Below are 15986 nucleotides of genomic sequence, written 5' to 3' on the forward strand. Positions count from 1 at the left end.
CTCTTGTGTAACTGTTAAAGCATTTGCACATCTGTAGGTGTATTCTTGTGTGTATACTTCTTTGAAAACTGACCCTTGTAGCAATCTAGGGTATTTGTTTCTTAATAAGATAATCATATTTACTTACTGGTTATCTAATTAGAAAATTCAGCAATTTAACAAGCTTCTAATAACTTTATTGTCTTTGGTATATTTTTAATTAAGAGCCCTCCTCCCCAACCCTTTTCATGTCATTTTCTACTATGATGTTGTTTAAATATTTTCTTAGTATTTATTATTGTCGTTATTATTTTATTGGGTTTTTCTATTATTATTTGGTAGTATCAGCTATACTTTTAGCCCTACAGGTTTCCTTTTAGAGATCAAATGGCTGTAAGAGTTGTGATCATTGTGTGTAGAAGTCTATAGTACTTTGTGGGAACCATCTGCAAATCCTCAGCCCCTGCCTGAGCCCATGAGAAAGTGTTAACCCTTTGCCTGCTTGATTGCAGGAGGAATGCCAGCTCCTGAGCAGGCCTCATTGGTGGAGGAGGGGCAACCACAGACCCGCCAGGAAGCTGCCGCCACTGGCCCAGGCATGGAACCCGAGACCACAGCCACCACTATTCTAGCTTCCGTGAAGGAGCAGGTACATCCTCTTACTTGAATTTGCAATTAATTATTTCTTCAATGCCTTTGAAAATTAATCTTTGGATATGTTTTAAATTTGTCTAATGTCGTTGACGCCTTCACGTTTTCTAATTATAAGGTGTTTACATCCCTGAGTACATTGGGATGACTGGCATGTAGAGCTGCTCCAGGTGCCAGTCAGAATCGGAACATGCAGGATACTTGTGCGTCTGCAAGTAAGGACAATATTGATGGTGATCGGTGTCTGTCTTGCCCACATTGCAGAGTGTGTGCATGCACGCAAAGCTTTGTAAAGCACATTGCACATCGCTGATTTTTCCATCAGGACTCTGGCAACTTGAGGCCTGTAATATCTTTAGATATGTTGAACATTTTAACATAGGTTTTATGTAGGATTGTCTCTGTGATTTTTGGATAAAGGCTTTTTTTGTTGTGTTTGTCTGAATCAAAGTATATTCATTCTGTGAGCTAGTGTTCTAAAACTTGTCACACTGTGCCAGTTTGCTTCAATGTCATGTTTATGTTGATTTTTTTAAGGTCCTTAATACTATTTATCCTTCAAGCCCAAGCAGCCTTCTTAATTAGATCTTATCTGTTGTGCTTAGAGAAATTGGAATTCCTGAATTTAATTTCTTAAGATTTAAAAGCTTAATAAGGTGAATGTAAATTTAAAGCTCCAGGGGTAGTTTTGTTTTCTGCTTCCTCCCTCAAAAATAAAACAACAAAAAAATGTCTGTGCCCTCTGTGAGGGTTATTCTGTTGGAGATAATCTAATACTAAAAAATGTTTTTAATCTTATGATTAAATCACTGGGTCCTTTTTTTTCTCATGAGATATAAACTTAGATGTGTGTTTGCTGGAATATACTTTTAAAAATCAGTATCAGCAATTCAAATGATAAATGATGACAAAGAGTAAAGGAGTACCTCATTATTTTACTGTTTGCTGTAACTTGAAGGCATCTGGTATGAAAGAGTATTCCAGAACTATATGACATTAGAGCTGTGTCTTCAAGAAAAATGATTTCACAACTTGTTCTAGTAGCAAGATGTCAAAATATTTTCCATTTCTCACTGAAATTTGAAGTTTTTAAACATTCTGCAAAGTAAGAATTTGAGAAGACACAAGAAAATTGTCGTCATTTTCATTTTCCACTAAACTATAGATTATCTAAGCTGCTCTCACCTTTAAGGAGGAAAAAAGGACTCTTCTTATAGCCCTTCATAGTTGTCAGCATTAGCCCCAGGAGCTGTAGAATGAGCAGCCCTGATTTGTTTGGGGCTCTTAGCCTGTACTGTGTTTTGCTCTTAGCGTGTGCTGGGTTTGGTGATGCACCTTGATACCAGATGCCCTGCTTGTTGAAGAAAATTGGAAACCTATCATGATTTTGGCACAGGAATTCCTTAATAGCCTCAGATGACTTCAAAAGATTATCTTTTGGCAGTTAAAGGTGTTCTGAATAGATATTTTGTTGGAGATAGCAAAAAGGGTTCTGGTTTCTCAAGGTAGCCAAAAAATACAGGTATTTGTTCTTTATTAGAAAAATTATCATGTATCTCCCAGATTGTTTATTTACTGGGAGGATATACTCTGTTCTTTGCTTCTTTGATATCCTAAGAATTTGAATCCATTAATATACATTTGCAGTTTTCATCCTTAATTTTTGTTAAAATTGTCTATCAGTACTCAGTACTCAGCATTTCAATCATTCAGCCGAGGACACCATATCTATCTCTTGTTCAAAGATGCTCACCTGATTTTAAACAGCTGACTCTAGCTCCCGTGTGGTTTGGTGGCACCAGGCAAGATACTCTAATTTCTCTACTGTTGGAGTAAAACTTTCTTAGGACTTTTATGGGGCCAGCTGGGTGACGTAGCTGTTAGGATCACATGCTTTGCTTCGGTGGCCCAAGGTTCTCCAGTTTGGATCCCAGGCGCAGACCTACGCACAGTTTACCAAGCCATGCTCTGGCAGGCATCCCACATATAAAATAGAGGAAGATGGACACAGATGTTAGCTCAGGGCCAGTCTTCCTCACAAAAAGAAAAGAAAAGAAAAGAAAGAATTTCTTAGGACTTTTCGGAAATTTGTCATTCCCTATCATCTGCCTGATGAGACAGAGCACAGAAAAGTTAGACAGGAATAAGAAAGCTAATTACTGTTCACCTTATATATTTGATTTTAAAATACTAGTCAGAATGTGACATTCTCAGTTGTGTTAGACTCAAATGGAGTAGTTAATGTTAGGTTATGTCCTTGATCATGTTTTGTAATGAAAGAGCAATATTCTTGGGTGGGATATATAATTATTAAAAAAAAAAAAAGAAGCCTCACTACCACACATCATTAATAACCATGGAGTGATGGTATCAGCTCCACTGATCTCAAAGAAGAGACCTTTTTTGGTGGCAGCCATGTCCTAGGCAGGATGTTTCATTACAGTACAGAAGGCAGAGACCCCTCAGTGCAGTTGGATAGATGGCCTGGATTCCCATCCTGCCTCCACTACTTACTGTATCATCTTAGGAAAATTTCCTAACCTCTCTGTGCCTCAGTTTCTCATCTGCAAAATGGGGATAGTAATAGTTATCGAGGATATTAACATATGTGAAATGCTTACAAAAAGGCTCTCCTTTTTTTTTTTTTGGTAAGGAAGATTGGCCCTGAGCTAACATCTGTCGCCAGTCTTCCTCTTTTTGCTTGAAAAGGATTCTTGCTGAGCTAACATCTGTGCCAGTCTTCCTCTGTTTTGCATGTGGGACAGTGCCACAGCATGGCTTGTTGAACAGTGTGTAGGTCTGCACCCGGGATCCGAACCCATGAACCCCACGCTGCTGAAGCGGCATGCACGAACCCAACCGCTACACCACCAGGCCGCCTCTGAAAAGGCGCTTCTTAGGAGGAGCTAGTGATTCTACTTTTAAGTATGTGTAGGGATTCAGTGAGCTTTCCTTTGGCCATTGACATGAAAACAAAAAAATCTTTCTGAATATTGAGGCATGATTATGTTGTGACAGTATTTTACTTCTGCATGACATTAAACTTCTAAAACTTCATCACACTCGTCTCACAAATTAGAACAGCTTTATATATATATATATATATATATATATATATATATATATATATATATATATATATTATAGGAAATAGAGCATTTGAAAATAAATTTTGTTAACACATTTATTTGTTGCAACCCCAAACATAATGTTAAGGCACTTGGTTAAAGAATTGGAAAGTAATATCTTTTAATAATATACACCTGAATTTTGAGACGGAAAGTCTGAGTTCTTGAGTAAAGTGCATCCAAGCCACTAAAATACCTCATCCATGTTCCCCCTGGGCAATTCACGGTCAGTAGTAGGGAAGGAAATGGCAGGCAACCGGAGCAGTCTTGTTAACAAATCACTAGTGTGTTGATATCTGAAATTAGACTTAGGATGTCATAAAAACAATTATATCTTCCTCTACTGGGCCATGCTTTCCCTGGGATCTAGAAGCCAGAAGCTGTTCCCTTATTCCTTGACAAAATGCTGAGATTCGCATTCTCTCTCTTTTGTAAAGTGATAACCTTTCACATTGGTGTCCGTCACCTAGATGCATACCTGTGCAGTTACAGAAAAAGTCCTTGCCCTTTGACAGAGAAGAAGAAGGAACCCACTTCTGTTCAAGTGCTACCTTTTCATGAAGCCATGTTCACCCCATCCTGAAGTCAAACTGCTCTCCTGGCCTCCTTTAGCGCTTTATACCAGTCTTACCTTGTGCTCCTTTGGGTTATATAATTGGCTACCTCAGGCCAGAGCCATGTTTATACATGTTTCACACCCATGCTACAGGCTGCTCCTTCCCCAGCCCCTTGAATATATTAGACCTGCATAAATAATTGTTCAAGAAGGGAGCAGATGAATAATACTGGCTATCAGATTCCTTCGTCACCAGCTGGCTGTTTTATGAAAATAATGGGACCTGTAGCCATATTCATAGGAACATTACTAAGCAAGAGACTCTCACCAACAGCACCTAGAAAACTAGTTACCCAGCTGTATATCCTTGTCCTTAATACAATTTGAATTGCATCTGTCCACCTCGATCTAGGAATTAAATCTGATCTCTACATGGAGCTAACTAAAATCTTACTTTATATTGATGGTCAAATAATGGCATAGGTGTTGTAAATTTCATCTCCCATCTGTCCAACTTAGTTGAAAATTAAGTGTAGGGAATAAAAGGATGTGGTTACATTGGTGATATTCACAAAATATCCACCAGCATCATATATACCAGGTGGTATAGGTAACCACTAAAGAAATGTCTTTCAGTTAAGGATCATGCTATAAGAGAAATAAAAAAGTCAACTCATGGGAATAATGAAGTAATGTGATCCTTGGACTAGAATCTGAAATTACAGGAAGTATTGGTTGAACATAAGCCACTGGCTGTCTGTAATCAGGATCATCATTTGCCAGGTTCTGCTGTTCAACTCAACTCCTAATGAGAATCCAGGAGTCCAGGATGAATGCAGATGTTGGAAATGAGGAATTTTTTGGTATCCTGATAGTTTTCAAATATCTGGCAAATTTAAGAATGATCTAGTTCCTAGCTTAATATCTTACACATAGCAAGATAAAGAATATGGCCAAGTGTGGTGCCCTCAAAGGGCCCCGCCTCCTCCTATGAAAACCTTAGACTAAACTGATTGATTTGTCATTCAAATGGACAGCAAACTTTCGGATGCAGAAGAACCGGAATTTTTTAAGACATTGGCTGCTCATCCAGAACTTTGCTGCCACTCCCTGAAGTTTCAGTAGATATGTCACCATGCTAACTTCACAGGCACAAAGGAAGCAGTGAGCCAAGGGCCATGTGCAGGCTATTACCACCAACTGGGAGAGTTTATTGTAGTCTTATAATTGATAGGATATGATCTTGGATTGTAGAAACACTCTTTAGGAGACCATATGACTATATGGCCAATCATGGATAGGGTTAACAAGTATATTTCATAGTTCTGTATAGGACGCAAGTTGATTTGGATTTTGTAAAATCACACATATAATATTTATTACACTCTTTCATCTTCAGTCATGAAGTTGCTTCAGTAATTGAGATCTCTGTTTGAACTTGGCTGTGCTCAGCAACACTAACTTCTATACCATTGTTCTCCTACAAACCACGCTGTCTTATTTTTGGTTTATGATTTAAGAAGTTTGGAATCCAGGTATGGGTTGAGGCCAGTCCAGATAGCATGATATGGTAAGCAAAGAATAGATTTGGTAACGTGCTAATTTTATGTGTACTACTCTTATTCTGGTAAAGTCCTAAATTAGGTACTATGTGTACTTCTTTTGTTATCTTTGATGAGTGAAAATTGCAATGTTCTTCACTTGTGAGGCTCTCAAAGAGAACACCGCCTTTCAAGATAGTATTTTCTGACTTTTGTGAAAATTACAGTCCTCCCTTCAGTGTGTCCATATTAACTTAACTCATACTTAAATATCAAAGAGTAATATGAGAGTCATTAGAGTTCCTTAATTTTTTAAGATAAAATAAGGAAATTTGGAGCCCTACTGTGCCCTATTGATATTACTTCATTTTTACATGGATGTGTTAGCTTCAGTAATTACACACCCTTCCTGTATGGCAGAATGCCCAGAACTGAACAAATTCCAGTACAGTTATTTACTTTATTCCTCTGAAACTGAATCAGCTCAACTCTTCTGCACCTGCCTTTGCAACTTCCTTTTATTTGGCCCCTAAGTTTATTTACAATGAAATAGTTCTCTCTGACACACCTCAACCACATGCAGAAGACAGAATTATTATTTCGGCTGTAAACAAGCATAGTTTGTAGCTTAGCTAATAGCACCATGCTATAAGTGCAATGCCTAAAACTTTGTATTTTTCTTATTAGCAACTTAGTAATTTTTCCTGTTGGTAACTGAGTTATCCTGGCAGTTGTAATTCTTGTGTAATGTATAGTGTATGTTCCATGCCTGAACTGCCTCATCAAATGCAAGGTAAGATTGGATCTTTTCTTAGTGATTTCTTGGGATCATCAAACTTTGCAGCTTTAGCTTCTTAATATTATAGAAGTATGGTTCAAAATGAGGTCAAGTGGTAGAGCTCTTGTGACACTATTTGGCCTAGATTCAAGAATTTTGCATCCTGATATGTGGTTCTCAGGAGATCAGTCCTCCGAAGTTGCATGTTTGTGGTCAAAATGTCACATATCTCCTCCGTGTGTTGATGTTGGGTACCCCCCTCTTCAGGAATCTCTGTGGTTATAGAATACAACAGAGGGGGCTGGCCTCATGGCTAGATGGCTAAAGTTCCACGCGCTCTGCTTCGGCAACCTGGGTTCACAGGTTCAAATCCTAGGCGTGGACCTATTCCTCTTGTCAAGCTGTGCTGTGGAGGGGACCCACATACAAAACAGAGGAAGATTGATGGGGCCAGCCAGGTGGCGCAACAGTTAAGTTCGCATGTTCTGCTTCAGCAGTCTGAGGTTCGCTGGTTCGGATCCTGGGTGCATACCTACACACCGCTTGGCAAGACATGCTGTGGCAGGCATCCCACATATAAAGTAGAGGAAGATGGGCAAGGATGTTAGCACAGAGCCAGTCTTCCTCAGCAAAAAAGAGGAGGATTGGCAGCAGATGTTAGCTCAGGGCTAATGTCCCTCAAAAAGAAAAAATAGAAGAAGATTGGCACAGATGTTAGCTCAGGGCTAATCTTCCTCAAGCAAAAAGAAAAACAAAAGAGAAGAAAATTGGCAATGGATGGTCAGGGCAAATGTTCCTTAGCAAAAAAAGACTATAAGAGTATGGCCAACAGGTTTGTTCAGTATTTGAATGTACAAAAAAAATTGTCCTTAGCAACATAAAAAATTAATCACCAAGTTAGCTAACAATGAGTGTATACATTTTGTGATAGTCTGATGAATGATGAGCTTGACCTGTTAGCAAAGTTCCTCAATCTTGCATGTTCCACGAATATATTCTGAATAACTGAGTATTTGTTCTATTCAATTCAGTTGGAGACATCTTTTTAGATATATTGAAGCTGTAGTTCTGTTTTGTTTTGTTTGTTGGAGAGCTCTTAAATTCCAAGAATTGAAAAAGATTGTCTGTTCACACATAAGTAGGTCACATATGCAGACATGGAACACATAGTAGGTGTCCCAAAATAGTTATTAGGTTAATGAACTAAGAATGTAAAAATGCTCACTGTGACCCTGTAGTTAGCTTATGCTTGCTTTTAGCTAAATAAAAAATATTGATTGAAAGCCTGCTGAGAACAAAGCGCTCTGTCCAGGAAGGGTAAGGAGACCTGCAAAGATGATCTGTTTCATACAGTTTCTGCCCTCAGAAGAATGCAGAGGCACAAACCGTGTTGTATACTTTTATGTGCAGTAATTGGCACATTATGAATATTCATTAATTGGAGCCACAAGATCCAAGAACATGTGTACTTTGTCCCTTTTTGTATTTAAACAAGCTATAGATATGGATTGTATTATATCAGTTTTATGTAAATTTGTTGACTTAGGCATTTTTAACTGTAATTTTTTACCATTGAATTAACGTTACCTTTTCTTTACATTTGAAAGTAATAGAATCTGTCCTTTATTAACACTTAAAGGCAGCCCTGACTTTACATGTTTAAAATAATTTCCTTTTCGCTTGAATAACTCAGTTCGCAGTTTCTGTTCAGAGCTAAATTATGAATATATGGAATAATTTTTCCCCTGTACACACAAACTTTATGCTATGAAATTTGAAATGAGTGACTGCTGAGTTGGTGAGATTAAATGGATGACAGGATCATTCAGCATTGAATTCTCTGTGCTGCATGATCATTTTTCTTTTTAGAATCACTTCTGGAGAGAAAAATATTTCAGAAACGTACTTTTCCCCTCAGGTATAACCCTGAAGTTACTCTACAGCTGTAGCAAAACAGTCTATCTTCATGCTCAATTTCTAAATTGCCGTTTTTGTTACTTTTGTAGAAATGGGTCCATATGGTCTTACTGCATCTGATTATATTTTATGAATATATTGTTTCCAAAGTGATCAGATCTGCTTGCACCTCAGCAAAGTAATTTAGGTTATGATTATTTTGTTTTAGGCATTCCTAAGAAAAATCGTTTAAAATGTAAGGTTGTTTTCAAGTAGTTCAATGACAGATCTGTGTCTTAGCTTATAGAATTTTAAAAGTTATTGTGCACGCAAATCTTAATAATATAGGGATTGCACATAATAGAAACAGTCTGCAAGCAAATTGAAAGAACGCATTATTTGAACTTGAAGACAAATGCATGTTACGCAATTAAATTCCATATAAATCATTTATAAATCTCTTGGCTCTGGAAAGAAAATTTAATCTTCCTTTAAAAATTGGAGTTCAAGGGGCTGGCTCCATGGCCAAGTGGTTAAGTTCACGTGCTCTGCTGCGGTGGCCCAGGGTTCGGATCCTGGGTGCAGACATGGCACCGCTTGTCAGGCCACGTTGAGGCGGCGTCCCACATCCCACAACTAGAAGGACATGCAACTAAGATATACAACCGTGTACGGGGAGGGGTGGGTTGGGGAGACAAAGCAGAAAAAAAAAATTGGTGTTCAAGGCATTTCAATATAAAGACTATTTAATTTGTATTTTACCTTGTAGACTTTTACATATGAAAATTCCTATAAAGCAGCATGATATCAGAAAACTGTCGTCGTGCAGTATCATCTACCCTAACAGGCGTATATCTAATTTGCAAGTTTTCCTAAAATTATTCCCAAAGCCTAAATCAAGATCAAGGTCCTTAGCTACTGCATAAACTATCACTTCTCCCCTTTGCAAATTATTTTCATAAATTGTTTTATTGAAATAAAGAGTAAGCCTGTGTTGCCCAAGTATGGAGTCAGTTGGCACCTCCTTTTTTCATTCATGACTTTAGTTACCTCATATATTTCTTACTTAAAGCTATAACTGTTGGAAGTGGGGAAGTCTATTGGGGTTTTCCCATTGCACCATTTTCTCATTTGTTTCTTCATAAGGTGAATATTGAGTTTTTCCTATAATGTAAGTGGTTAACAGCAGGATCTTGATTTTTCTTATATTTCAGTTAGCAAAGTATAATGAAAAAGTGAATTCTTATTAAATTATTTTGTGCAAAATATATGTTAGTAATTGCTGCTGTTGGCATTATTCTAAGCTGATGGATTAGACGATTTGGTGATTTGTAGATAAGAATGTGAAACTTATGTTTGTATAGCTATGGGTACTGAACAGAATGCTGTTAGCTTATTTGATCTGCCCTACAGAAGAGAGAAAATGTATTTGATTGATGTGAAACTGTTTTACTTGGTTGAATTTTTTTTTTTTTAATTTCCTAACCCTTGATAAAACTTCTTTTGATTTCATGTTAAAACCCATGAAGGCCCTCACCCTATTATCAGAGTTAGAGAGAAGTTCTCCTACTATAAGGCCAGTAGAACAGGATTGAGAAGAATGGTCAGTGGATCATCTAGGCTAGGTCTGCCATTGTGATGACAAAGACTCTGCATTGCTTTACTGGGCCTGCTGCTTTTTGATACAACCAGATTGCTATCTTTTCTCTTGTTACCACCCCCACCACTACTACTACAGGAAACAAATGAAAGATGTAGAAGAGATGTTGTCATTGTCAGTACGAAATAAGAGTCAGTGAACTCAATGGAATACAAATCCATCAGGATACTGATAGCTAACATTTATTATTACTTATTGTGTGTCAGGCATCGTGCTAGGTGCTTTACATGGCAGATCTCCTGTATTCTTTATCAGAACTTTATGAGTTAATGCTCTGAAAACCTGTCAGCATTTTGGCCACTGAACATCTGATCCAAATTTCTTTGTCACTTGGCGTTTTCCCAACTTAGTAAAGTTGGTGGGAAAATTATTTCAGTAAATTGTTTTTAGATCTTGACTTGGCCAGGGTGTTTTCTGTTGCTTATAATTAAAAACCCTGAATTATGCAGATAGTTATGATTATTACCCCTATTTACAGATGGGGAAACTGAAATCGGCAAAGTTGAATAACTTGCCCAAACTTACATGGTTAGTAAGTAGGGAATCTGGGATTCATATCCAGGCAGTTATATTACAGAGATGCTTACTAAACAATTAAAATCTGCAATGGAGTCAATAGAGATAAGAAAGGATACAGAGGAAAATTGAATCATTGGTAGTGACGAGATTATTTGAGAAGTTATCTTGGAATATGGAGGAAAAGAACAAAAAGTATATGATAAATGTTACTAGACATGGAGACTCTGGAAAATGAATCTAACATAAGCATTGTGGGTGTTCTTGAGAAGGATTTTAGAGTAGCTAGAACAGAAGCAATCTTTAAATGTGATTTAAGAACTGTTTGTCTAAGCAGATAATAAAACCCTGAGTGTATAGACTGAAGTGGTCATCGTATTCCAGATGTCACCTACAGAAAAGAGACCTGTCTAGAAATAACCTTGACAAAATTTTATATTTACAAAGATAAAGCAGAAAAAACTCTATGAGAGTCCATAAAAAAGAAAGAGTTTGTCTGCAAAAGATAAAATCAGACTGGTATCTAGCTTTGGTGAAACAGTAGATACCAGAAGAGCACAGAACTATGTGTTTAGAGTGTTGAAGGAAAAATGCTTGTAATCCAGGAGTTTTATACCCAACTAAATTGGCTTTAATGTATGAAGGATTAAAAGGATATTGTCAGACATTTAGAGGTTTCTGAAATATGTTCACTCTTATACCCGATTTTTTGATAATTAAAAATGTGTTCCCTTCAGAGAGTAATCAAATTTCAGACTCAAGAATGAGAAATTCATGGTATGAAATAAACTAATGCATCTGTTCTTGCTTGATTATGATTGATTATGATTTCAAACCAGGAGTCAAGGATTATTACATGTTATCAGTTAGGTTTTATAGTTCTTCTCCTGTGCTCTCCTGCTTTGTATGGTCCACAAGCTATGTACTCCTTCCAGTAATTCACATGGATGTGTTATTGTGTTTGGTGACTGTTAATATTGGCCATTGGTACTATTCTGATTCACTCTAGATAATAGTGGCTAAACTGTTTACATGTTTTAGACATTCCACAGGGAGAATGCCCACTCAATGCTGAGTTTAGTTTAGGAATTTAGTGGCATTTTTCATTCCCCCAACACTTAAGATGTTTTGCAGCCTATAAACTTACATTGAATAACTTGAGTCATGGTTTGTTGGCTTATTGATTTGCAAAGACAAAAAAAAGAAAGAAACCAACAGTTTGAGCAGTTTGCAAAACAAATTTCTATACATCTTATCATCTTTCTTGGACCTATGAGTGCTCGTTTTAATTGTACTTACAATATTGGTGTTGGTAATATGATTTTAGTTAAGATGTATAGTCACTTAGAAGAAGTCTTATAAGAAAATTCCCAAAGTTTTTCCATGCTGTGTAGGATAAGAATTGTGTCCTTACCATTGGGACAAGATAAGCAACAGGAGTTTACCAGATACCTATTGGAGGAGAAACAAAATGAATGCAATCTGTGCAGAGTAATTACACATGAGTAAGGAAAACCAATAACTGGTAAAGGGGTATTTGATGTTAATTGACAACTGGCAAAAGAAGGGATATAAATGACCAATATGCGTAAGAACTAAGGTTCTTACCTCACTAATAATCACAGAAATGCAAATTAAAACCATGAGAATATATATGCCTGTCTTATGAGCAACAGTTAAATCAAAGATAAAACAATGTGAGTGTAGTGATGTTGGCATTTCATGCAATATTGGTGAGAGTAAATTAGCGTGACTATTTTGGAAAGCACTTTAATGATCTATAGTAATAGGCCTTAAAAATGGTTCTATTTTTGGTCCAGTAATTCTAATTCTAGGGATCCAGTCTAAGGAAATATTAAATGTTAAACAAAGATATTAATCATAGTGATGTTTATAATATCTAAAAAGTGACAACCACCTGATTGTCCAATACAGGTAGAATGGTTACGTAATAGTACATAATGTATATATGATGGGCTTTACATAGCTGTTAAAAATCACATTTTTACACAACTTTTAATGATGTGGGGAAAAGTTCACAATACAAAGGAAAAGATAAGGCATCTAACCATATGTATAGAATTCTGTAGAAATGCATATTTATATATATTTGCACACATACATATGCACTCATTTGTAAAATAGGAGACATTCCTAAATGTTGAGTAGGTTATCTTCAGATGCTTTTCCCCTTGTATTTTCCAAATTTCTTACAAAAAGCATGTAATGCTTAATAAAAATTCTAAAATCACAAAATTACATGACTGAGGAGGAAAGAAGTCTTCATAAAAATGGTGATAAAAAGTTACTATAGACTAAGGTTGACAGAGAAGGAAAGAAAAGAAGTTTATATAGGATGCAAGATGTGGAAAACTTGTCAGATGAATCATGGTTGAAATGGAAAATTTAGCATGACTGTGATAGCAGCCTTCAGATCCAGAAGGGTACCATGAGACAGTGCTTTCACCTCTACCCCTGGCTATACCATGTAAACTTGTGCAAGTTACTTTGGGTGGATACTCCTGTGTCCTCATTTGTAAAATAAGGATGATGGTTCCAATCTTACTAAAATTATAAGTACTCGATCAACATTCACCACAGTTGTTATTCTTGAGATGATATATAGAAAGGTTGTGGAAGCAGCATGTTCTAGCCCAGGGCCACTTAGAAGGCACCTGGATCCAGACTGAGGAATACTCAAAGGTGGGGACCCAGGCTATGACTTGGCCATGGAAGGGGTTCCAGCCAAAGGACCAGGTAGCAGTTACGTGCCTAAGGGCCCTTATGCTATCATGCTGATGACATTGGTGGATGGATCACTGGATGGATGGATGGATGGAGATAAGAGTTGTGCCATCTTGGGGCCGGCCCCTTGGCATAGTGGTTAAGTTTGCATGCTCCGCTTCGCTTTGGGGGCCTGGAGTTCACAGGTTTGGATCCCAGGCGCGGTCCTAGCACTCCACATCAGGCCACACTGTGGCAGCATCCCACATGAAATGGAGGAAAATTGGCACAGATGTTAGCTCAGAGCCAATCTTCCTTGAAGAAGAAAAAAAAGAGTTGTGTCATCTTAATGTAATCCTGCAAATCCAGCTCTTCACAGATATCTTTACAGAGTATATTCATAAATCTCTTTGAAAGATTCCTCAGATATATCTTTACTAGTTGTCTTGGAGGGACTTCTACAAAGTGTCATTAAGTAAGAGAAGGAAGATGCAGAGACATACGTCCAATACCCATTTTTTGGACCACCCCACTCCAGGACATAAACTCCAAGGATGCTTTCCACTATATTCCAGAGTTTAGAATAGTGTCTGGTACTAATCAGTTGTCAGTACTTGTTGAATACATGTGTGTTGAAAATGTTTGCTTGTTCATAGAAAATAGGTAGGGAGCAAAATACAAATATCCTAGTGCATGTCAAACTCACGTTAATTACCTAGGAGAGGTGAGGGAGGAAGTAAGAAGCCTCCTACCCCCAAAACAGAGTGGGTGGGGATATCCAAAGTAAAACAAAATAGTTTTCTCATGACATGTGTATGATAGCTTATACCTGATCATTTTCCCTTGCTATTAGAAAAATCAATTCTGTACAAAATTAGTAGTCAAAAGAGATTTATTCAAAAATAAATGTTTGTTTCTAAAGTGAAATGGTGGTCCTTGTATCTTGACCAGGACTGCACCACATTTTGGCTTCTGTTTGTGCAGACCTCAGCCCCTCCATCCCAACTGTCTAGTGACAGCAGACTGCGTCTTGAAATGATGTCATATCTCTTGTTTTGAGGGGTGGGGGTGGCATCTGTACTGACATAATTATATTTTCTAGCTTTTAAATGCTTCCAGCAACATTTCATTGAAAATGTAGTCTTATTGTGTCATGTCTAAGCCTGAAGAAATACAAAGAAGTTGAGAGTTTGTCACTGCTGTGATGGCGCATACCCCTCATCTGTTCTTGCCTTCCGTAACCTGGATGCAATCCAAAGCCAATTGTAATCACTCTGACTGATTTATCTCAACTGGCAGAGCTCACATCAGTATACTCTAAATGTTCCCTTATGATATATTCCTACACAGAGGAAGGTAAATGTAGTAATTAGGACTGTCTTATTTTATGACTAGAACCATGCAAAAAATATGGAGCTGTTTCCAGTACAGTTCTTGTATCTGAAAAGCAATGTCCCAGCTTCAGAGTCCTTTATCCAGGGCAGACCAGAAATTCATGATAAAATAGAGTAGATTGGCCATAAAGTTGGCTCTAGATCCACTTTGCTATTCTGTGGCCGTTTTAGCTAACATTTTGACTGCCTTAAATAGGTTTTAAATATCTCGAGGAAACCATGTTTACCAGTAAAGGTTTTGATTCCCATAGCAGACTAGCACTGGCAAGTTGTAAGCGCAAGCACATTGACAGCTCAGAAAAATGTCACATGTCTACCTGAGAGCCAGGTGGGGGGGACTGCCAACAAGGAGCACTGGGCCCAGAAGCACAGCTCCCTTCCATTCCTTCAGCTGAATGCTCTGGAGGTGCTGTGGGTAGGCTGGTCAGGAGCAGTCCATCACCCAGAGTGTCCTCATAGCCAGCCAGCCCCTGCGACCCTCTACAAGAGGCACATGGAGCCTTGAAGGCTTCATTTTGTCTTGGGGACATCACTGCTCCTCAGTGGATGTTTTAAAATGTTACTCTCTTTATTATTTATAGTAATAATCTGATAATCCTAACTCATCAGTGAACTCTTAGAATGTTTCACTGTACTCTTCTGAAGAATTCAGTAGTTTTGAAATTCATCTTCGTATGGTGGAGAGAATTAGGCATTAAGGGCGAGCTGACCTGGATTCAAATCCAGACTCGTACAAATAACTTTATGATATTGGGCAAACCCCTTAACCTTTCATAGCCTGTTTCCTCCTCTGTAAAATTATAGTAATAATACCCAATCTATAGGTTGTAGGTCATATGTTGAAAGTGCTTGGTACTTGATAGATGGTCAAGTCCCTATTTAGAAGCAGAGCTATCTCAGGTGTTTCATGAATATTGAAGATTTCTCTTCCTTTGTTTTTTTAGTGATAAAGCTGGCATTCAAATCTAATTGCCTCTGAAACTGCTATAGCAAAATGAAACTCCCACCCCCTCAGTATGGAGTACTGTCTACTCTGCAGCTCTGTATTTCCTGCAGAGCATTATATTTGTTTTTCATCTTCATCTACCAAAAATCTGTAATTCCCAATCTTCTAATTTTGTTTAGTGAGTTGAGAAAATCCCCCTTTTTCCCTGTTAGAACCT

General features: G+C 37.7%; 1 protein-coding gene across 49 annotated transcripts in view; it reads left to right on the plus strand.

Moving 5' to 3' along the window:
* Window positions 1-15986, plus strand: part of PKP4 (plakophilin 4) — a 228323-nt gene that overhangs the window by 70854 nt on the left and 141483 nt on the right. For 40 of the 49 annotated variants that reach the window (XM_070241002.1, XM_070240982.1, XM_070240998.1 and 37 more), the window contains exon 2: window positions 492-628. In XM_070241002.1, coding sequence (XP_070097103.1) covers window positions 497-628 — 132 coding nt within the window. In that variant the 5' untranslated portion in view covers window positions 492-496. Of the gene's footprint in view, window positions 1-491; window positions 629-748; window positions 846-15986 lie in introns of all 49 variants that reach the window. The other 9 variants (XM_070241011.1, XM_070241008.1, XM_070241018.1 and 6 more) reach the window with 1 other exon arrangement.

The sequence above is a fragment of the Equus caballus genome, chromosome 18, assembly GCF_041296265.1.
Source record: "Equus caballus isolate H_3958 breed thoroughbred chromosome 18, TB-T2T, whole genome shotgun sequence".
In the NCBI taxonomy this organism is placed as follows: Eukaryota; Metazoa; Chordata; class Mammalia; order Perissodactyla; family Equidae; genus Equus; species Equus caballus.